Source organism: Glycine max, chromosome 5, assembly GCF_000004515.6.
Source record: "Glycine max cultivar Williams 82 chromosome 5, Glycine_max_v4.0, whole genome shotgun sequence".
NCBI lineage: Eukaryota > Viridiplantae > Streptophyta > Magnoliopsida > Fabales > Fabaceae > Glycine > Glycine max.
Window position 1 is genome coordinate 2,502,656 of NC_038241.2, and position 23,241 is coordinate 2,525,896.

At 32.7% G+C, this 23,241-nt stretch overlaps 3 protein-coding genes across 6 annotated transcripts; all 3 read left to right on the plus strand.

Moving 5' to 3' along the window:
• The first annotated feature begins 154 nt into the window (after window positions 1-154).
• Window positions 155-7,397, plus strand: ALDH12A1 (aldehyde dehydrogenase 12A1). 2 transcript variants are annotated; one of them, XM_003525426.5, is made up of 15 exons: window positions 155-622; window positions 1,061-1,164; window positions 1,576-1,643; window positions 2,362-2,419; window positions 2,565-2,678; window positions 2,990-3,073; window positions 3,898-4,002; window positions 4,385-4,498; window positions 4,788-4,919; window positions 5,007-5,096; window positions 5,262-5,351; window positions 6,068-6,277; window positions 6,394-6,504; window positions 6,888-6,967; window positions 7,056-7,397. In XM_003525426.5, the coding sequence occupies exons 1-15, from the start codon at window positions 493-495 to the stop codon at window positions 7,192-7,194; spliced, it is 1,629 nt and encodes a 542-aa protein (XP_003525474.1). In that variant the 5' UTR covers window positions 155-492; the 3' UTR covers window positions 7,195-7,397. The 2 variants fall into 2 exon arrangements, with proteins under 2 accessions (XP_003525474.1, XP_040871819.1); XM_041015885.1 differs by having other exon boundaries at window positions 160-744.
• A 1,900-nt stretch (window positions 7,398-9,297) lies between these two features.
• ALDH12A2 (aldehyde dehydrogenase 12A2) lies at window positions 9,298-16,587 on the plus strand. Of its 2 annotated transcripts, none has more exons than XM_006579479.4 (16): window positions 9,298-9,454; window positions 9,922-10,004; window positions 10,441-10,544; window positions 10,955-11,022; window positions 11,724-11,781; window positions 11,906-12,019; window positions 12,335-12,418; window positions 13,203-13,307; window positions 13,650-13,763; window positions 14,041-14,172; window positions 14,269-14,358; window positions 14,514-14,603; window positions 15,294-15,503; window positions 15,618-15,728; window positions 16,138-16,217; window positions 16,306-16,587. In XM_006579479.4, the coding sequence occupies exons 1-16, from the start codon at window positions 9,372-9,374 to the stop codon at window positions 16,442-16,444; spliced, it is 1,665 nt and encodes a 554-aa protein (XP_006579542.1). In that variant the 5' UTR covers window positions 9,298-9,371; the 3' UTR covers window positions 16,445-16,587. The 2 variants fall into 2 exon arrangements, with proteins under 2 accessions (XP_006579542.1, XP_003524922.1); XM_003524874.5 differs by having other exon boundaries at window positions 9,301-9,454; window positions 9,925-10,004.
• A 2,609-nt stretch (window positions 16,588-19,196) lies between these two features.
• On the plus strand, window positions 19,197-22,164 carry LOC100817544 (uncharacterized). 2 transcript variants are annotated; one of them, XM_006579480.4, is made up of 2 exons: window positions 19,197-19,368; window positions 20,588-22,120. In XM_006579480.4, exon 2 carries the CDS (start codon window positions 20,611-20,613, stop codon window positions 21,808-21,810), a length of 1,200 nt encoding a protein of 399 aa, XP_006579543.1. In that variant the 5' UTR covers window positions 19,197-19,368; window positions 20,588-20,610; the 3' UTR covers window positions 21,811-22,120. The 2 variants fall into 2 exon arrangements, with proteins under 2 accessions (XP_006579543.1, NP_001304495.2); NM_001317566.2 differs by having other exon boundaries at window positions 19,216-19,364; window positions 20,588-22,164.
• Window positions 22,165-23,241: the final 1,077 nt, after the last annotated feature.

A 23,241-nucleotide genomic window follows, 5' to 3' on the forward strand; every position in this document is an offset into this window, starting at 1 on the left:
TAGAATGTATCTTCACTGATTTACTTGCATCATAATAATACTTTATTGGCTACAATTCGCTGTCGTTTTGAAGGCCCAATTGGTTTGCTATTGTTGGTCTTACTACATTTACGCAAATTGACCGGGTTAGATCATATTTCGGAATTTAAGTCGAGCCGCTGTAGCACTGTATTATTTTTTATTTCTTCTTTTAAATAACTCACGGGGATGCTAGAAAAGTCATTTTTAAATTTCTTTGACACAGAAATAATTCTTCATCAGAGTTTACTTCCTGATTAATCAGGATCCTTTTTTTTTTTTTTATGAACCGGAGGGTTGATACCAAAAAAGAAAAGTCATTTCGTAATTTCCTCCAAGTCACCTTTTTTATAAAATAAATTCAAAGATTAAAAGTATTAGCTTTAGTAATTCTTTTTTATTTGATCATATTTATTGTACATATTTCTAAAATAGTTTATTATTACTTGATTTCATTACTATAATTTGTGATACATGTGTTTATTGCGTGTTTTGAGTGCTGAATTCATTTTTACGATATGTAGGTTTGCTCATTCATTACCATTTGCAACTGTACAAGCAGAAGAGATATCGGACTCTAGGCCTGCTGAAGTTTTGAACCTGGGTATGGCCCAAAACCTTTGATGTTTGTGTTCTTTGCAGAGGGGCATCAGTACTCTTATGAATTTCATAATACTTTGGATAAATTTGGTGATTGAAGATTGAGAAGGGTTTCCATCATAAAATGTACTTAAATATTTTTCCATCTCTATTTTACATGATTCTGTCTGCTAGGGGTGAAACCTGCTTTTCAAGTATTTATCAAATACAAAAGCAGTTCGTTAAATATTATGTTCATCAATGAAATTGAAATTTGATGAAAAAGAAAGGATTCCTGAACATATTTCCCACAATTTTGTTTCCTTCTATACATCAGAATCTGAATGGTACTGATTGATATTGTAAATTTCTGAACCACATTATTGATAAATTCATTTTTAATTTAACTTATTGTGCTCTGCTTTGATGGCTATCACTCTGAATGTATTGTCTTCACTTTCAGTGCAAGGTAAATGGGCAGGATCTTCAAATTGGAATACAGTTGTGGATCCTTTAAATGGAGATTCATTTATTAAAGTTGCTGAAGTTGATGAAACAGGCATTCAGGTGCATCCCTGTAATGAATTATTTGTCTTGTTCGCTTAATATTTTATTTTGAAATATGTTTCTTTTGTTGCACGCATAAAGAACTGCTGCTTAGGGACAATTCAGCATGATGTGCTCAAGGCTGTATTCTTTTATTAGTTCCTCACCCTTCATACTATGAAATATAAAGTAACTGAGTTATTATGTTATTACTTATTAGTAACCACCCACCGCACCTATTTTTTGAATAGGAGATTCAAGTTTGAAGCTTCAACCTCTGCCTGTGAGACAGAGTTCTCATCATTTTGTAAAAAATGAAAAGAAATAAATTTCAATTCGAAGGCTATATATGAGTTGGTACTTGATTGGAATTCAACAGATGGTTTGAGACAGAGATCTTTACTAATTTTTTCCTTTTGTTTGACTTATCAGCCCTTTGTGGAAAGCTTGTCCAGCTGTCCCAAACATGGTGTACACAATCCTTTTAAGGCACCAGAGAGGTATGACCAGATTATCCTTTGTATCTATTCATTTTCTTTATAGAAATAGAAGCATATAATAATCTTTTTTCTTTGTTGGATTAATGTTTGTCATAAACGTCAAAGAACGAAAAAAAAAATGATAGGAACCTCATCCTCAACATAAACATTTATGCCTTATGTTGTCCATTATAGGAGACTGTTGCCCAAATGGGATTTTGCTGCGGATGTAAGCATAGGTGGATTATCTAGATTAACCCTAGAGGTTTCAGCCTTATTTTTGTAAATAATACAGCAGTTTTCTGGATAGCAAATGACACGACAGTTTAGTTTTTCATTTTTCTTTTGAAACAGAACATTAGGTGATTTTCAGATGATTAGTTTGCTAGGTGTGAATGGAACGGAAGTGCTTATCCTTTTCGGGTGTGTTTCAATAGTTCCTGACAAAGCAAAGTTTGGATTGTAGCATAAACTTCCAACCTCGATGGTTTCAAAGTTCTGATAGGAGGAGTAACTAAAATATATGGGGCTCTGGTATTCTAAAGCTGGCTATGATAAGAGTTAGAGTAAATAAACTTCCTAATGTCACCCAGCGGTTATTTTCTCTTGAAGAAAGCAGCTGACTTAGGCATTTTAGTTACAAGTATTTTATGCTTTAGAGCATGATATCAATTCTTATGTTCTTATTTTGGCTATCTATATGAAATTTAATCTGTTTTTTGCTATAAATCTTTTGCAGATATCTCATGTTTGGAGAGATATCTGCTAAGGCAGCTCACATGTTATCACTTCCTAAGGTATTTCAAACTAAGGAAAGATTTTTTAATTTTATTATTAGTTTTTTACTATTACTTTATTATGTATTGTTACCTGTTGTATTCAAGATCAACTTTTTCTTCTTTAATTGGAAACATTAAATAATTTATACTGCATGACCCTCAGGTTTCAGATTTCTTTACGAGGTTAATACAAAGAGTTTCTCCAAAGAGTTACCAGCAGGCTTTTGGGGAAGTCTATGTGACACAAAAATTTCTAGAGAATTTTTGTGGAGATCAGGTATATCAAAATAAGACATGTTAGTGCTAAATAAATGAAATTCCAAGTAAAAATATGCCATTCGCTGTAAGGAATGATAGAAGAATCAAAATTTCACATTGACTTGTAGATATTGATCAATTTCGTTTCTATCATTGATACCTAGATTCTTTGTTAGTGGCAGAATTTAACACCGATACATGTACACATGGAAACACCCACACAAAACTAACATTATTTATTTATAATATATGGTTTCCCTATGATGTTACAAAGCTCATATAATTCCTTTAGTGATTTCTTCTTTGTTGTATTTAACAAAATATTGACAGGTTCGTTTCCTGGCAAGGTCTTTTGGTGTACCTGGAAATCATCTTGGACAACAAAGCCATGGTTTTCGTTGGCCATATGGTCCTGTAAGGATTTTGTTTTGTTTAGCTTTGTTATGTTTTTAATTGGTATACTATGTTCTAAAGGTAAAAAAATGAGTCTATGGCATTCTCTCACCAACAGTGTTTGTTTATTTGTGCCTAAATTATCAATTACCTTGTGGTCAAGCCAGTAAGTTTATGGAAGTAATGGGTTAAGTGTACTCTAAGAGGTGGAAGAAATGAAAAATAAAAGCAAGTTTTCCAAAATAAAACTTAGTAGTATGTAATAATTGTGACTATGAGATTTATTATTAAGAAGGTGGATTGTGGTAATTATGCTAATTCAGATGCATCTATAGTTCTATACATCAAGCCAATGTACATTGATGACCTTGATTGGAGCGGCTCATTGCCCTTTGGTTCTATAGTAAAATAAAGATCACCTTTTATCCCAAAACAGAAAAGAAAAGAAAAGAAAAAAGGAATATTGCCTGAGGTTTCAATTAGTTACATATGATAATAAGGCAAAACCCTGGACTTAGGTATTCTTTCTTGCAAGAAAACTCAAGTCATTTGTAAGGTAAATGGTATCTTTGATAAAAAAAAAGTTTTTTGTTATTTACAGAAAGGTTTATGTCCTACAGATGTCACTTCTACTCATGAAAAGAGTTCACAAAGAATTAGATGTTTTCTGATTTTGAATTGAATTTTGTTTTTTGATTAGTGATGCCATGTGGAGAACTGGAGATGTTTTGCAGTTTTTTCATGAGTGTCTGGTTTAGTAAGTGAATGCATAGATTTTTTCACACACCATAAACATTCACCTTCCCCTCCTGTCGTAATTTTAAAGCTGAAAGTATGTTCTGTAGGTGGCAATTATTACTCCTTTTAATTTTCCCTTGGAGATTCCTGTCCTTCAATTGATGGGTGCACTCTATATGGGCAACAAGCCAGTCCTTAAAGTTGATAGCAAGGTGAGTTCTTTTGGCTCTGATTTTGGCATACTTTATGACATTACATCGAATACAAAATTGATACAGGGCTAGCTTCTAGGCTGCATGAAATATTGATCACAATCAGTTGTGGTGAAAAATATTGTTATCTGATGTTTTTCCCCGTGTGTTTATGAGTGTGCTTTTGGGGGGAGGGGGGGGGCAGGGGAGGGGTATTTTAGCAATATTTTTTTACTTGGTTGATACCTTCATCTAGTTAAAGAAACCATTGTATGATTCATATCTATTGCTCTTCTTATTTTACTCTTCATCTATTGGATTTTGGACATGTGAATTTTATTTGTTTTTAAATTCAAATCTTTCTACAGTTACAATGCTGAACCATCGACTCAAATTGTTGTAGGTGAGCATTGTTATGGACCAAATGTTGCGCCTGCTTCATAACTGTGGTTTACCTCTAGAAGATGTAGACTTCATAAATTCTGACGGGAAGACAATGAACAAACTGTTACTGGAGGTTGGTTGTTTGGTACCTTCTTTTTTTCATCCAATGCATTGATTCTACAGAGCATAATATTATTCCTGATAGATTGCCAAATTACTTTTATGATTCTATTTCTTGCTGACCTCAATGTTAACTCATTGACCTCAATGTTAACTCATATTGACCTTTTCTTGTAATTTTGTTGGATCTTATTGGCTTTTGACTCCGTTATTTTGTGGTAATCATATATCAATATTTGTATATGATTACATGTTCCTTTTATAATATGATATTGGATTATGAAGTAGTATTGAATTTGCAGGCAAATCCACGGATGACGCTTTTTACTGGTAGTTCAAGAGTGGCAGAGAAGTTGGCTGTTGATTTGAAGGGCCGCGTTAAATTGGAAGATGCTGGATTTGACTGGAAAATACTGGGCCCTGATGTCCTTCAGGTTTCTTACAATCTTTTGTGGATACCATAAAGGCACTAATTCAATTTTCAGTTCTATAATAGTTTCTCTATGGTATCTTGGTTTCAGGAAGATTACATAGCCTGGGTCTGTGATCAGGATGCATATGCATGCAGTGGTCAGAAATGCTCGGCACAGTCATTGTTATTTATGCATGAGGTCTGTTACATTGGTTATTATGAGAACTTTGTTCATGATTAAATGTCCCCAAGAACTACGGGGAAGATGTACATAAGTACATTGGGTTTTTATTTTTAATATGCATGTTACGAGTTTATGTATCGTGTCTTTACTAACTTCATGGTTTGGATTTCCCTTGTTCAGAACTGGTCTAAAACTTCCTTGCTATCTAAGTTGAAAGATCTTGCTGACAGAAGAAAATTGGCAGACTTGACAGTCGGCCCAGTTCTCACAGTAAGTATTACATGTCTGTTGTTTCCCCCTTTTAGTAATTGGTCGGATTTAACATTTAAAATTGCTTTGGTGGCCTGCTTGAAGTTTGTGGCAAATCTTCTCTTGAAGATAACAAAAGTTCAACCAGCTTTGTAATATTTTATAAATTTAATTATTGAACGGATTCATTCTTGCAAGTTGCAAGTTATATGCAAAATGTAATAGTTTCAAATTTCAATTATCACCCCATATTCCAAAATCCCCTTTTCATTACATTTACAATATGGACAAGTTATCCATGCTTTTGTGTGATGGTTAAAGAAGGGAGGGTAAGGCTTTAAATATCAAACGATGCAGCTATGCAATTGATTTGTCCTCAGCCATTTAGAGCAATCTTCAGTACATTATTGACAGACTAAGAAGTTTGGACACTGATTTGTGTTTATTCATTTTATAATATTTAATTAATGATACTGTTGGGATGATGATTAAATTTAATGTTTATGCCTTAGCCGATACTTTCGATTTGATTTGGTAGACATTGAACCTTATATATCTAAAAATGAATAATTTGGTAAACTGTTTCTTGATGCATCCAGACAGGATGTTATGTTTAATTATTTAATTAGTAATTAATTTGCTGGTGCATCTTTGCTGGAATAATCATTTGCTTTATTCTATGCAATGCCAAGCTTAGTTTATTTGAAATTCATGATTTTTCATCTTATATGTTGCAGGTTACGACTGATTCAATGCTTGAACACATCAATAAGTTGCTTGAGATACCAGGATCAAAGTTGCTATTTGGGGGTCAACCTTTAGAGGATCATTCAATTCCACCTATTTATGGTGCTATGAAACCAACAGCTGTCTATGTTCCTCTTGAGGAAATTATGAAGGCTAAGAATTTTGAGCTTGTGACAAGAGAAATATTTGGACCATTTCAGGTATGAAAAGCGAGACTTGGAACATGAAAATAAAGTTTTCAGATGGATTTTCTAAAAGAATAATATCTGGTTGCTCTGTTGTGAGATAAATAATTTCTATATATATATATTTGCAGATTGTTACGGATTACAAAAGCAGTCAACTATCAGTTGTATTGGATGCTTTGGAAAGAATGCATAACCATTTAACAGCTGCTGTAGTTTCCAATGATCCTTTGTTTTTACAGGCAAGACTTTTATAACTTAAATTTATGACATGAACGATTTATCAATTTTTAAGCAAGTCTCAATTTAATATGACTCCTATCAACTTTTCTCATTGTCCATTTTGGTCATAAAGATCATTAATTCCTTATGTTTCATATTTCATGCATGAAACAAAATTATGGCTATTTAGGGGATTGGACTCTATTTATACTGCACGTCTAAAAGTTTATTCTACATAATATGATATGATATCAATCGCCTGCAAGATTTTTTGTGGTAATTAGAGTTCAACTCCAAAATTGAGATGGCTGACACTTATATTCAACATGCTACTTGTCTGCTGAGCACATAATAAGTGTGCTATCTTCTGATTTGATCATTGTGATTAAAACCTTATTTGCAGGAAGTCATTGGCCAATCAGTAAATGGTACTGCTTATGCTGGTTTAAGAGCAAGGACAACCGGAGCTCCACAGAATCACTGGTAAATTGATATTTTTTTAAACTTGTTTTACCTGTACATAACTAAGAAATGATTCTTTAATTTGTTGAAAATAATAATTTCATTGCAGGTTTGGACCCGCTGGTGATGCTAGAGGTGCAGGAATTGGAACACCAGAGGCTATAAAACTTGTATGGTCTTGCCACAGAGAAATAATCTATGATTTTGGGCCTGTGCCAAAGAATTGGGAAGTTCCTCCTTCTACTTGAAAAAAGTCCTATTTATGATAGGACCAATGAGATTAGGAATGTCGATTGTGGGGGTTGGGTTGTCCTATTTATGATGGGAACAATGAGATTAGAAATGTAATCGGGGAGGAAGTATATTAGCATGTAGGAATGCCATAAGTCCCTAACCCCTCCATGACATTTTTAGATTTTATAATAAATTTATGAAAAATTATTTTTGATAAGGCTTTTTAACTACTAAAATATAGTTGGTATGCTCATCATTGGTTGAGGTGCTGACATGATAAAAGGAAGAAAATTATATAGATGCCAAACAGAGTAGAATACGTTATTCATATCTAAATAATTTAAAGAATTGGCTTAGTGCTCCTTTTGCACAATCTCAATTTGAAGTTGCTGTCTAGTGTAAGGCTTGTCGGTCCTTACATGTTATGGGCCCTAGGGTCTAGATGAAATAATAAAATAAAACCCCTATATATCTCCAAGTATTTTAAAATATAAATATGTTGCATGAAAAAAGTAGGACAAATAATTCTATTAAAAATGATGTGTTTTATTCTGTTAAGCGAATAACATAAATGAATAAATAAGAGGATAAGACCTTATAGAATATGCAATTTTTGTTGTCCAAGTTTGCAATGAGGACATACTATAGCATCTGAACTAGGATCACCAGGTGATCCAGTGGTTTTCTTTATTGTGTCTTTATGCTTATGTAGGAGACGCTAAAAAGGAAAGCTTGTACCCGAATTTTTAAAAAAGGGGTTATTCTGTTTCATGCATCTCGGACAATTAAAGATAGTCATTTTACTTGCATTGACGAAGAACAGTCGCATAATGCAAATTCAAATCCCGGAGCAATTTTTTTTCTTTTAATTTGCGACAATCTTTTTTGCGTTGGTAGTTTAATTTCAGTATCTTTTCCATTACCTATCCATCAATTCAAAAATACCTCCGGATCTTCACTCCAAACATAGAGAATTCATAGGGGATTGAAGGAAAAAAAGAGAGAAGTGGAGATGAATTTGAACAGAGATGCAATGGGTGGTTTCTGGGGACTCGAGCAATGCTTCTGTAGAAACTAGAATCAAACGAATGCTAAGATTTTATTTTATTTTTATTGACAAATGTTATTTTGCTGATTTTATTAAAAATATTAGCATAGATTTGAACGTGCGATTTCTTTTCTCTTCCTTCTCCCTTTATTCTTTATGATTACTACTAGACTAATATTATATCGTACAGTAAAAACATCCTCTATTGCACTTATACTTTACTACAGGCAAATGACGCATTTCGTGCCTTACTTTTTACAAAGCAAAATAATTAAATATGTTGTTCACATTTTTTGAGAATGGTAGTTATCATTATAATAATTATAAATTATAGATTATAGTTTATAGATTATGCAGTTGCACTTGTTATTAACTAAAAATTACTTATTTAATAAATTTCATTCATAAAATTATAATTTTCAATTTTTTTAGTGAATACTAAAGAAAATATTAAAAAGTACAGTATATCCCTAACATCTTATATTAATAGCCTTGTCATAGTCACGTGTTAATATTTTTTTTTTGTCTGGATTGGAGATCATATAATATTTTTAATAATTTATTGGATTAACGATTAATTTCATTCATTATGAGGTTTATTAGGTGTGATTGTCATTAACACGAGATAATTTTGTACTCGGAGAAGAATCGAACAAGCTGGTATTTTGATATGATGCATCTTAAAAAATTTTATTTCTTGGTTAATAATTATTTTTTAGAATAAATTTTAATTTTTTATAACATTTTATACATATTTAAATCAGGAAATGCATTTAAATTTTTAACTAATACAGTATTTTTTATTAAAATAATAGAAAGATTTGTAGGAATACTTAAAAAAAGTAAAATCTTCCACTAATTGAGGCAGTCCAAATCTGTTACGGAAACCCATGCTATCTCCATGTGACATTTGTTACTAAGACCGGGTAATAGTATGGTGCGACTGACTCACTCGTACGTGTCCAACACGTGGGTTATAGAATCTAGAAGATTACGTTCAGAATCAAACTATCAAACTTGAAAGTGACACTTTTTTTTTTTTAATATTTATACGAATAAATTGGAGGAGAGTGTGTCACTTCATTTTGAACTCAACTGAAAGTGAGTGTGTGAAGGTAGGGTTTTAGAAACTGATCCTACGGCATGTTCATGTTTTTGGTTAGCAGAGTAACTAAGGATTCAATTTCACGCAACCGCAATGCCTTTGCTTCTTTTGCTTTCTCTAGGTATCTCTTGTTTTTGTTTGTCTCCTAAAATTGATTCACTGAGGATTTTAATTTATTCAATTTTCGTAATGCTGATCCTCCTTTAATTAGTGGAATTTAATAATTTTAATAGTTGATCACTTCACTGATCTATTTGTATCATAATTTGGCAGCAGTTTACTGGTTTTGGGAGGTCCTATTGAATTGCTACTTTGGTCTAATTGCATTTATCCAAACTGATTGGGTTGGATCATTTTTCAGAACTCAAGTCAAGAGCAGCTGGGGCATTGTGTTGATTTTTATTTTTTTAGTTAAATAACTCACAGGAATGCTAGAAAAACCATTTTGTAGTTTCATTCAATTCCCTTTTAAAAAAAACAAGATAAAAGTATTATATAAGCTTTAACTGGTGATTCTTTTTTATTCGGTTATATTTATTGTATATAATTCTAAAATATTAACGCTAAATTCATGTTTACAATATATAGCAGGTGTGCTCATTCATTATCATTTGCCACAGTAGAAGCAGAAGAGATATCAGGTTCTAGGCCTGCTGAAGTTTTGAACCTGGGTATGGCAAGCAACCTCTGATGTTATTGTTCTTTGCAGATATTATTAGTACTCTTAAGAATTTCATAATCGGATAAATTTGGTGATTTAAGATTGAAAAGGGTTACCATCATAAGATGTACCTGAATCTTTTTTCATCTCTATTTTCCATGATTCTGTCTATAAGTTGTCCAACCTGCTTTTCAAGTATTTATCAAATCCAAAAGCATATTGTTAAACATTATGTTCATCAAAGAAATTGATATGTGATGGAAAAGGAGGGATTCCTGAACATATTTCCCTTAATTTTGTTTACTCCTATGCATCAAAATCTGAATTGTACTTAGTTTAGTGTTATTGTAAATTTGTGCTACACCTATTTATCAACAATTCATCTTTAAACAAACTTATCGTGCTGTACTTCGATGACTATCCCTCTGTATTGTCTTCACTTTCAGTGCAAGGTAAATGGGTAGGATCTTCAAATTGGAACACAATTGCAGATCCTTTAAATGGTGACTCATTTATTAAAGTTGCTGAAGTTGATGAAACAGGCATTCAGGTGCATCCCTGTAATGAATTATTTGTCCTGTTAACTTAATATTTTATTTTGAAATATGTTCCTTTTGTGGCACTCACAAAAAACTGCTTCTTAGTGAGAATTCAGCTTGATATTATCAAGGTTGTATTCTTTTATTACTTCCTCACCCTTCAAACTTCAAACGATGAGATATGAATTGCCTGAGGCATTATCTTACTAGACACCACTTACCACGCCTGTTGTTTGAATAGGAGGTTCATGTTTGAAGCTTCAACCTGTGTGTGTGACACAGGGTTCATCATTTTGTGAAAACAAAAAAGAAATTAAATTTCAATTTGAAGACTTTAGATGAGTTGGTACTTGGTTGGAATTCAACATTTAGTTTGAGACAGAGATCTTGACTAAATTTTTTCTTGTGTTTGACTTATCAGCCTTTTATAAAAAGCTTGTCCAGCTGTCCCAAACATGGTGTACACAATCCTTTTAAGGCACCAGAGAGGTAAGTGCAGATTGTTCTTTCTCTCTCTTCTTCATTTTCTTATAGAAATAGAAACATATAAAAATATCTTTCTTTTGGTTGAATTTCCATAGAGGTCAAAAAAGAAAACAATTATTGGAACCTCATGGTTGAATATAAACCTCTATGCCCTGTATTCTCCATTATTGGAGACTGTTGCCCAAATGGGTTTTTGCTGAGGATGTACGCATAGGTGGATTATCTAGAATATTCCCAGAGGTTTCGGCCTTTTTTTAAAACCTTTTGTAAATGATACATTATTTTTTTGGATAGCATATGACACGACAATTTAGTTATTTTTCTTTTGAAATGGAAACGTGAGATATGGTTGGTTTGCAAAGTGTGAATGGAAGTACTAATCCTTTTTAGGCGTGCTTCCATTTTTCCTGACTAAACAAAGGTTGGATTATAGAATGAACTTCATCCCGGTTGGTTTTAAATTTCTGCTATGAGGAGTAACTAAAATGCATGAGGCCCTGGTATTCTAAAGCTGCATATGATAAGAATGAGAATAAATAAACCGTCTACTGTCACACACCTTTCATTTTCACTTTATGAAAGCAACCGACTTGAGCATTTGTTGCAAGTATTTTATGTTTCAGAGCATGATTTCAATGCTTATGCTCTTATTGTGGCCATCTTTTATGAAATATAATGTGGTTTTCATTATAAATCTTTTGCAGATATCTTATGTATGGAGATATATCTACTAAGGCAGCTCATATGCTATCACTTCCTAAGGTATTTCAAACTAAAGATTTTTTTAAATTTTACTTTATTATGTATAGCTGTTACCTGTTGTATTCAAGATAAACTTTTTCTTTTTTAATTGGAAAAATTAAATAATCTATACTGTGACCCTCAGGTTTCGGATTTCTTTACAAAGTTAATACAAAGAGTTTCTCCAAAGAGTTACCAGCAGGCTTTTGGGGAAGTTTATGTGACACAAAAGTTTCTAGAGAATTTTTGCGGGGATCAGGTATATCAAAATAAGATATGTTAGTGCTAAATAAATGTAATCCCAAGTACAAATATGCCATTCTCTGTAATGGATTGATGGAAGAATCTAAATTGCTCATTGAATGGTATGTATTGATAAATTTCCTTTTGAATTCTATCATTGATACCTGGATTCTTCATTGGTGGGGGAATTCAGTCCTGGTACATGCGCGCACACCAACACCCACAAAACTAACATTGTCTTATGTGATTTCCCTAGGATGTTACAAAGCTCATATAATTCCTTTAGTGATTTCTTCTCTGTTCTTGCTTCAATTTAACAAAATCTTTACAGGTTCGTTTCCTGGCAAGGTCTTTTGGTGTCCCTGGAAATCATCTTGGACAACAAAGTCATGGTTTTCGTTGGCCATATGGTCCCGTAAGGATTTTGTTTCATTTATTTTTGCTGTCTTTTAATTGGTATACTCTATTCTATAGGCAAAAAATGAGTCTGTCATTCTCTTACCAATGGTGCTTGTTTATTGTGCCCAAATTATCAATTACCTTGTGGTCAAGCACGTTAGTCTATGGAAGTAATTAGTTAAGTGTACTCTAAGAGATGGAAGAAATGGAAAAGGAAAGCAAGTTTTTCCAAAATAAAACCCAGTAATATGTAATAATTCTGTGGCTTTGGTTTAGTAATAAGAAGGTGGAATGTGGTAGAACTGTTTAATATGCCAATCTAGTTACTTCTATATGTCAAGCCAATGTAAATTGATGACCTTGGCAGGAGTGGCTAATTTCCCTTTGGTTATTAAGTAAAATAAAAATTGTCTTCTATCCCAAAAAAGAAAAGAAAAGATAAAGGAATACTTCCTGAGGCTTCAACTTTTTACATACGAAGGGAAGTCAAAACCCTGGGCTCCAGTACTATAAGAATGCCTAAGTCTTTTATAAGTGCTATCTTTGATCAAAAATAGTTTTTTGTCTTCAAAATAAAATTGTTCTATAGTGTAACTTCTACTCAAGAAAACAGATAAAAAATGGAATTGGATTTTTCTGATTTTGGATTTAGTTTTATTTAGATTAGTGATGATGTGCAGAGATGTGTTGCACTTTTTTCGTGATTGCCTGTTTAGTAAGCAAATCTTTAGATTCTTTTACACGCCAAAAATATTGACCTTCTCGTGATGTAATCTTAAAGCTGAAAGTGTATTCTGCAGGTGGCCATTATTACTCCTTTTAATTTTCCCTTGGAGATTCCTGTCCTTCAATTGATGGGTGCCCTTTACATGGGCAACAAGCCAGTCCTTAAAGTTGACAGCAAGGCAAGTTCTTTTGGCTCTGTTTTTGGCATACTTTTATAACATTATACAGGGCAAGATTCTAGGCTGCATGAAATATTGATCACAATCAATTGTGGATGAAAATAATCGCAATGCTTTTTCTCCCTGTAAGCGTTTGTGTGGGGATTATGTATTTTTCCTGCCATGCAATATTCTTTGATTCGGTTGGTATTCTCATTCAGTTAAAGAAATATATCTATTGCTCTTTCACATCCTTATTTTGATTTTCATCTATCAGATTTTGGAAACATTAATTTTATTTGCCTTTAAAATTCAAATCTTTCAGCAATTATAATTCTGAATTATTGACTCAAATTAATGTAGGTGAGCATTGTTATGGAACAAATGTTGCGCCTGCTTCATACCTGTGGCTTACCTGCAGAAGATGTAGACTTCATAAATTCTGATGGGAAGACAATGAACAGGCTGTTGCTGGAGGTTGGTTGTTTTGTTTGGTACCTTTGTTTTCACATCTAAGGCATTCATTTTGCAGAGAATAATGTTATTCCTGAAAGATTGCCAATTTACTTATATGCTTCTATTTCATGATGATCTCAATGTTAACTCATATTGACCTCTTTTTTTGAGTCTTGTTGAATTCTATTGCCTTTTAAGCTCCTTTATTTTGTGCTAATCATATATCAATATTGATATGTGGTTACATGTTCCTTTTATAGTATGTCAATGACATTAGATCTTGAAATTATATTTACAGGCAAATCCACGAATGACCCTCTTTACTGGTAGTTCAAGAGTGGCAGATAAATTGGCTGTTGATTTGAAAGGTCGCGTTAAATTAGAAGATGCTGGATTTGACTGGAAAATACTGGGCCCTGATGTCCATCAGGTTTTTTACAACATTTTTTTGTGGATATCATAAAGGCACTGACTCAATTTTCAGTTCTATAACAGTTTTTCTATGGTTTCTTGGTTTCGGGATCAGGAAGATTACATAGCGTGGGTCTGTGATCAGGATGCATATGCATGCAGTGGTCAGAAATGCTCAGCACAATCATTGTTATTTATGCATGAGGTCTGTCACATTGGTTATTTTCAGAACTTGTTCATGTTTAAATGTCCTCAAGAACTAGGGTGAAGATGAAGATGTGCAATTGTTATTTATTTTGTAAGATGCACTTTACGCATTGCATCTTTACTAACTTCAGGATTTGAATTTCCCTTGTTTAGAACTGGTCTAAAACTTCCTTGCTATCTAAGTTGAAAGATCTTGCTGAGAGAAGAAAGCTAGAAGACTTGACAATCGGCCCAGTCCTCACAGTAAGTGTTTTTTTTTTCTTAAAAGGAAGAAATATAAGAAAAAGAAAGTAAATGGAGACTCACAGTATTATATGCCAGTCATATCCCCCTATTAGTAAATTGAACTAGGATTTAACTTTTAGAACTGTTTTGGCGGTGCACCCAAAGTTTGTGGCATTCTTCTCTTTAAGGTGATGAAAGTTCAAAGTGCTTTGTAATATTTTTTAACTTTAATTATATGACTGGATTCCAGTGTTCATTGTGATAACTTATATGCAAAATGCAATAGTTGCAATTATCATCCCTTTTACATTACATTTACAATATGGAGAAGGTAGCTATACTTTTATGTAATGATTAAATGAGGGGGTTGGGGGAGGGGGGATGGGAGGATATGCAACTGATTTGTCCTCAGTCAATTGATTTGTGTTATATTATTTGATTAATGATACTGCTGGGATGATGAGTCAAATTCAAAGTTTTTGCCTTAGCTGATGGAGATTGTACATCATTGGTGGGCAGTGAACATATATATCCAAAAAATCAATAGCTTTTTGATAAACCATTTCTTCGTTCATCCAAACAGGATGTCATAATATTTATCTAGTTCTTCATTTGCTGATATGCATTTGGCAGAATAATTGTCTTCTTTCTTTCATGCAATGACAAGTTTCATTTGAAATTCTTAATTTTTCTTCTCATATGTTGCAGTGTACGACTGGTATGATGCTAGAACACAAGAATAAATTGCTTGAGATACCAGGATCAAAGCTGCTCTTTGGGGGTAGTCCTCTAGAGAACCATTCAATTCCACCTATTTATGGTGCCATTAAACCAACAGCTGTCTATGTTCCTCTCGAGGAAATTATGAAGGATAAGAATTTTGATCTTGTAACAAAAGAAATATTTGGACCCTTTCAGGTAAAGAAAGAGACACTGAGAACATGAAAATAAAGTTTTCATATGTCTGCTTTAAAAAATAATAATCTACTCTGGTCTTTTTGTGAGATAAATATTTTCTATTTATGTTTTCAGGTTATCACGGACTACAAAAACAGTCAACTATCAGTTGTATTGGATGCTGTGGAAAGAATGCATAACCATTTAACGGCTGCTGTAGTTTCAAATGATCCTTTGTTTTTACAGGCAAGACTTTTATAACTCAAATTGTCAATTTCTACTCAGTTCTCGATTTATCATGACTCCTATACATTTTCTTGTTGCCCATTTTGGTTATAAAATCATTAATTACTTTATTTTGGTAATTGTGTTTCATTCATGTAATAAAATTAGTGTTGTTTAGGGGATTGGACTCTATATTTATGCTGCACATCGAAAAATTTATTCTCCATTTTCATAACTTTGTAGTAAGTAACTACAGTCTAACTCTTCAAAAATTGAGCTGACTCACATTTCTTTAATATCCAACATGCTACCTGTATGCTTATCGTATAGATGAGTTTGATATCTTCTGAAATATTTATCATGAATGTGCTTTATTTGTGTCAGGTTCTTTATCTGATGGGATTATTTATGATTAAACACATATTTGCAGGAAGTTGTTGGCAATTCAGTAAATGGTACTACTTATGCTGGTCTAAGAGCAAGGACAACCGGAGCTCCTCAGAATCATTGGTAACTCAATATTTTTTTGAGTTTGTTTTACTTGTACATGAGTAAGAAATGATGTTTCGATTTGTTGAAAACAATAATTCTATTACAGGTTTGGTCCCGCTGGCGACGCTAGAGGTGCAGGAATTGGAACACCGGAGGCTATAAAACTTGTATGGTCTTGCCACAGAGAAGTTATATATGATTTTGGACCTGTGCCAAAGGATTGGAAAACTCCTCAGTCCACTTGAAAAAAAGTCCTATCAATGATAGCAGGAACAATGAGATTAGGAATGTAGATGGGAAGGAAGTATGTTTAGCATGTAGCTCATTTCAACGCCCCTCTGACATTTTTAGATTTTTAATAAATTTATGGAAATTGAGTTTTGATTTACCTTTTTTATAACTAAATATATTTGCTTGTGCTTATTGGTTGTGGTGCTGACATTATAAAAGGAAACGAATTTTTTTGATGCTAAACGGCCAGTTAGTCCTGGAATTAGAGAAACTAATAAAAAGTCCCTCAAATTAATCTAAAATATAACTTTCACCGGTCAATGTAGTTAACAGTTAACACTACTGATTTAGCAAGTTAAGTGCCATGCAAGTATTTCATGTCATGTGTCATCCCAATTAGCACCGACCAAAATGAACAATTTAATTATTCAATCACATGTTGCATGACCTCTTTCTTGGTCTCTACCTTCCCTGATTCTGTTTCTCTCCCCTCTTTGAAGGTCTGTTTCTCTGTTCGTATATAAAAATTTGATTTTGCATTCACTTGGATTGAAATGCACCAATACACACAAACGGACAAGTACATATGTCGCAGCAAAAACACACATCCATAGTTCGCGGATCTAAAAATTGTAACTTAACATTTATAGCATATTCTAAGGAAGAAAAAATGAGGAAAATATGGAGAAAAGAGCTAACATGATTCACACAACTACACGTCACTAGGCACTATAAAAGTTCAGAGAGAAAATAAAAGATAAATATATTGTTGAAAAACAACCCTCGAGCCAACTCCCTGGCGTGCTTCGCTGAGTGTTAGTACCATAAGACAACCCCAGCATAGACTAGGTTGTTTGTTATTATTCATTTGACTTGTTGCACTTTAAGGTGATGTAAACATGACTTTCTCAATCACCTCTTGCCAGGTTCCTTTTTCTTCTCCTTTATTTATTTATTTTTGACGCTACCATTGCAGAATGCTGATCATATTTGAATCTAGGGAGGAGCTCAAGGTCCCTATGCAGAAAAGTTGTTTTAACACCCTATTGTTTCAACTCTAGGTTATACTGATTGTTTAAGTTAAAAACTAAAAACTGAACATGAGTGAAGTGGGAGAAGAAAGTATAAAAAAAAAAAAGAAAGATCACAACCAGCAGAAAATGTTAGAAGATAGAATTTTATTTTCGTTCTGATTTTTTCAGCATACATAAGTGACTTGTAGTTAGTGAAAATACAAAGTTACAAGCAACACAACACACCCCATACTGACTTAGCTTAACCACTCCCTTAAACACAAGGTCTTTCATTCAATTTCACCTACTACATGTTGACAAATACTAACTTATATCAGAAACATAACAACAACATATTTTAATACCAAAACAAGACAAATCTCAATTCTAACACTGATTCACGCTTGCCATCAAAATCCTTATAGAATAATGTTTTTACTACAAGTAAAAAGATTTTATTGTTGTCAATCATTTCTACTTGGATAAAATGGTTTCCTTTGTCATTTGTACCTTACCTTCTTTTCACCTGGAATACCTTCCCTTTTTTTTTTCTTTCTTAAATATCCATTTGCATCTAACTACCCTTTGATTATTAGGTAGATCCACATGCTTCCAAGTTTGTTTTTGATCCATGGACTCAATCTCTTCATTTACAACTTGCATCCACTTCTGACTTTCCTTGCTCTCCATAGCCTCTATGAAATTCCTTAGTTTTGGGTATAGAATCTCTTCAACTACATTAAGAGCATAACAAATAACAGTAGCATAGTGCATACCCATATCTCTCAGTGGGTATAATCGTCTTCTCCGTTCTATCCCTGATCAATTGATAGTATGGTACAAACCGTGATTGTTGATCTGCATTGTTTGTTAATGTGCCACTATCGATTGTTGATGTAGCATTATTGTATATCGTGTGAAAATTATTTTTTTAGAAATTAACATAAAAAGATTTAAATAATCTTAAAATTCAATTTATCTAGAATTGAAAAATAATTATCTCTTAATAATGGTAAAATAATATTGTAAGAAATACTTTAAGTATCATAAGCATATTTAAAATAATAATAAAATTGTTAATTAATATTTACAATATATATGTCTTAATATATTTTTTTGAAACGATGTATATTAATATTATAATCTTAAATATATTCTATACTATTAATAAAAAGAATATGATATTTAGGTGTAGAATTTTTTTTTCCATTTTATCCTTTAAATTTTTTAATTTTTTTTTATACTTATAACTATTCTCTTGAATCAACCCACATCCCACTCACATTCTAAAAACTATCCAATATTATTTTTATTTTCCAAAAAATTTGAGAGGTGTCTTTTTTCCACCTAGTATAAATAAAAAATAAGATTAATAATGAATATAAACCATGTTAATAAAATATAAAGAATGAAAATATAATAAACTATTATTTTTTTGAGGTATAGAAAACTGTTATTAAATCCTAAAAATAATAAAGAATATTACTACAATAATATAATAATCTAAAATAAAATAACTAAAATAACGTATAATAATATAATATAAACAATAATAAAATATTTTTTAAATTACACTAATAAAAATATTTATACTTATGCACATGCACGAAGTCTTGTTATTATTTTCTTAAAAAAAATCTATTTTTTTTATAGAAAAGGAGGTCTGGTTATTATTAAGCATATTTTTTTTTATCATTCTTATTGAGCATATATAAAGAATTTAATTATTATTATAAAATAAAATGTCAAAAACCCTAAAACCCCTGGCATTCATAGAGATAGAAGCAGTGACACAGCTTTGTGCCTAACTAGCATCGCAGTGGCAGAGACGCACGCAGTTGCCGCATCAGTCCGCATCAACTGCACGTTTGTTTGATCTCTCTTCACCCTTCAAATTGCAAGTGTGACCGTCGAAGAAGAGGTAGGTTGTTATTCTCTGTCTCCTCATCAAGCCTTATTCGGATTCTGGGACTTTTTTTATTTTTTATTTTTTATTTTTTATAATTATAGGAACCCAATCCAATTGCATATTCAAACTATAGGAAATCTGAATTCTCTAAAAAAGTATAAGGAAGAGAGCACTTTAATTTTACTTTCCAAAGTTTATTTATGTTCTTGTTCTTATGGGTTCATCAATGAATACTTTAGGGTTGAGTTTGTAGTGTTTTGTGTTGTATCAATTGAGAAAGGAGTAGCGCTATTCGCATAGCACTGCATTACCAAATCACAATTTCTGGTAACTGCTTCTGATTCCATCCCTAGTTTAACAGTGAAAGTGTTAGTTGGTCTCGACCCCTTTAAATTTTGATAGAGCCATGTGTAGCTGTGACTTCAACAGTTGCAAATTTGCTATGGAAATTTTGATTTTATTGAACACTGTCCTCTTTCTCTTTAGCTTTCCTTGATTTTGGTTTGTCATCTTATGTCTTCTGTTACTGATTCGTTGGTTTCTAACCATGATTACTGCATTAATTATTTTCTTTATGCCATTTAATGCCACCCTCACTGCTTATAAAGTTATAAGAGATTCTATATGGTTCTATAATCTTTTCAGACTGACACAAGCTTTCTATTCTTCCTCTCTTTTGATATATATATATACACACGTATGTATGTATGTATGTACAATGATATGATGGATGTAGGGCAGATGCCATTGAGGCGGATGCTATTCTTCTATCATCAAAATAAGAAGTATTCCTAAATTAGGTTGATAAACTTACTAACCTATTTACAGATCTTATCACAAAACAAGCCTTTGAACAGGCTTGCAGGTCAGGCCAGACCTGACTTTTATGTAGGTTAGGCTAGGCCTTCAAATAAGGCTTATGACAGAGAGTTCAAGCTCAGGCTTTGTACTTTCAACCAAGGCTAGGTTCTAGCCTGGCAAAACCTGGTTTAACCGGTTTCCATCCCTAGGTGCTGATGCCTTCCTCAAGTTTGATCTATAAGTGATTTTTGTTTATGAGCTTTTGTTACTTATTATTCATTCCTTTTCCTTTTCTTTTGAAACTTAATAAAATGAAATGCTTCTTTGATGAGTAACTGTTTTCATTTCTGCTGATAAATAATATGAAATCCCTTTCTGATATAGTCTCTTTCATACGAGTAGTGTCTGAGGTTTATCTTCTGCTTGCTTTGCAGGAATCTTTCTTGCAATTCCAATCATGACTTTGCTAGAAGTAATTAAGGATGCTTCAGTCAATTCAAAACCACTTGATTCACCTTTGGACTACCCAATTGTTCTGAACCCAGGTGGTATCTTACCTAATTTAAAGCCTGAAGTTGAAGATGAATCTTCTTCATCCCTCATAAAACCCCTTATTGGGTGGCAAATTTCACAAACTGATGCTGAGATTATTGACGTTAGCAAAAAGTTCTTTACACAACTGAAGGCTAAGCTTAAGAACACTAATAATTTGGATAAGGGTGAGTTTATTAGTAGTTTGAATTCCTATCTAGAAAACATTAGGGACAAATTAGGGGTTGTGATTGGGGTTGATTCATCCTGTAGTGGTTATACCAGGATTTTGATTGAAAAGCTTGGAGTTTTCATAGGTAAAGATGTTGCTGGCCTGGTTTTGGATGGGAGTGTTTCTTTGGAGATTTGGGAAGTGGTCAAGGCTTTGATTGTTAATGGTATTACTGAGCATTCTTGTTATTCAGACCTGGTTACGAAGTTAGTGGTGAAAAAGAGGTCTGATTTGCTCTGTTTATGCATTAAGCATGGTTTCGATCTTGGTTCATCAGAAATACTTACCATTTTGAGGTACTTTCTTTCTCCATCCAAAGATAGTTATGACAGTATGGTAACTGTGAAGAAGGAGTGGGAGTGCCAAGCACTGTTGGCCATTGAGAAAGCAAGTGATAGCAATCTTAAGAAGAAGTACTTGCTTATAGCAAAGGAGGCTTCCATTTTGCTTATGATGGCATATGATGGTTTCTCTGCTTCTGAAATTTGTTTGCATTATCTGTTTTCATCATCCAACATCAATGATGTGATGTTATCCCCTTCATTCAGTAAGTTGAACAGCAAAGAGTTGATAAATTTGATTCGTTATTTAGCCAAGTGGTTGAAGAAATATGAGAGGTTTCCTCAAGCAGGACCATGTCCAAAAGCCTCATCAGTTTCAGTTTTGGGTTTGAATGTTTGTGATTGGGTTCCTAAACTCGAAGATGTTATAAAATGTCTTGGCTTAGTGCTTGATGAGAATTTTTCTTCGTTGGTGTTACATCCACAGTTTCACGAGGAGCTGAGATCAATTGAAGGAGTGGTTAGTTGTTTGACTGTTGAAGCCAAATTTTGCCACTTGATGACTGATGTAGTGGACAAAATAAAGATCGAAGTAAAAGGTGAAAATAATTAAGTCCCTTCCGAAGATTATGTTTTGCATATTTGCTAATGATGCACTATTGTATGGGCAATGATCAGTGAACACTGAACACACATCTCTCTCTTTGTATCCTCTTTTCACATAATACATGGACAGAGAGACCATAACTCCAGGATATGTTTATTGTTAAGGATCGTGACTATAATTTCATTTAGAGATTCATGCCTATAACCTTTTATTTGTATTAGGATTCTATGCAGTATAACCTTTTTTTTGGGGTCACAACATTGGTCTTTGTATGCCTTGCTTATGTTGTGCATAACGATTTTCTTGTGATCCATAATATTTTTGGTACCACGTTATCCAATTTAGTCACGTTATCCAAATATGAGAGTTTTTCTGTACTTTAATTTCAATTCCATCAAGAATCTTAGTTTTTACTGTTTGGACAAATATGAAATTAAAATGCTAAACTGAATTAGAATTTTATTAGAAAACCTTGGCCACTATGGTAACTGAAGGACATTAACCGTGACCATAGCTTGGTGTCTAAGGGTGCTCACGCGTTGGTTTTGGTCAAACACAATCAAATCCAATGAAAATTTTACTGGTTGAGTTTGTTTGAATTTGTGTAATTTTTTTTCCCTAAAGATAATCAAACAGATTGGTTTGGGTTGAGTTAATGGATAAAAAAATTTAAATTTATTTTAAACTTCAAAATAATCTAGAAAAAGGTCATATTGAAGCAAACATGATACATGATGCACAAGTCCATATTCACGTTCTATAGCATCTTAACGCCTAAAATTTCAATCCGTATAAGATAATTATAACACCTACACGTTTACACCTAGTATATCATTTAATTAATTTGTAACATCGTCAACATGAGTTTTCATCATATCCTTAAAATATTATATAACGTTACACAAGACAGATTTTAAAATAATCCAGAGTTGTTATCACTAATTAATAATGATAATAATAATAATAATCAACATGTCAATTAGTTGGTACATGATTTATGAGTCTAAGTGTTTAAAAATTAAAACATGTGACCTAATTCATTGATGAACAAATTTGAACTTGTTGGGTTAAGTTTCATCCAAATATTAAAAAAATTCAATCCAAAGTGTTTGGATTGATTTGGGTTAAATTGGATTTGTAATGGTTTATACCCGTAAACATTGATGTCAATAGTTGTAGTTGTAGGAGTGGGTGAATGTTGTTAATCACTATAAACATGTTTGAATTTATATTGGATTTTAAGTAATTATTCACATGTTTACTTTTGATGAATAAAATCTTGATTGATCACTCATGACTTATGATGATTGCAATTTAATAACACTTAAATTTTAGTTGAAGTACAACAGTTTCTTTTAGTCAAGGAGTATGTTAGTTAACTACATCGTTAATGCTTTAAGATGATTTTAGTAATGAATTACTAATGTATTTTAACTA

Excerpts from the sequence above, each read along its gene's own strand:
- ALDH12A2 (XM_006579479.4), top strand. The coding sequence starts at position 9,372 with ATGTTCATGTTTTTGGTTAGCAGAGTAACTAAGGATTCAATTTCACGC. Across the intron at positions 12,419-13,202 it reads TTCGTTGGCCATATGGTCCC|GTGGCCATTATTACTCCTTT; the intron begins GTAAGGATTTTG and ends TGTATTCTGCAG. Across the intron at positions 13,308-13,649 it reads TCCTTAAAGTTGACAGCAAG|GTGAGCATTGTTATGGAACA; the intron begins GCAAGTTCTTTT and ends AAATTAATGTAG.
- ALDH12A1 (XM_003525426.5), top strand. The coding sequence starts at position 493 with ATGTGTTTATTGCGTGTTTTGAGTGCTGAATTCATTTTTACGATATGT. Across the intron at positions 623-1,060 it reads TGCTGAAGTTTTGAACCTGG|TGCAAGGTAAATGGGCAGGA; the intron begins GTATGGCCCAAA and ends CTTCACTTTCAG. Across the intron at positions 5,352-6,067 it reads CAGTCGGCCCAGTTCTCACA|GTTACGACTGATTCAATGCT; the intron begins GTAAGTATTACA and ends TATATGTTGCAG.
- LOC100817544 (XM_006579480.4), top strand. The coding sequence starts at position 20,611 with ATGACTTTGCTAGAAGTAATTAAGGATGCTTCAGTCAATTCAAAACCA.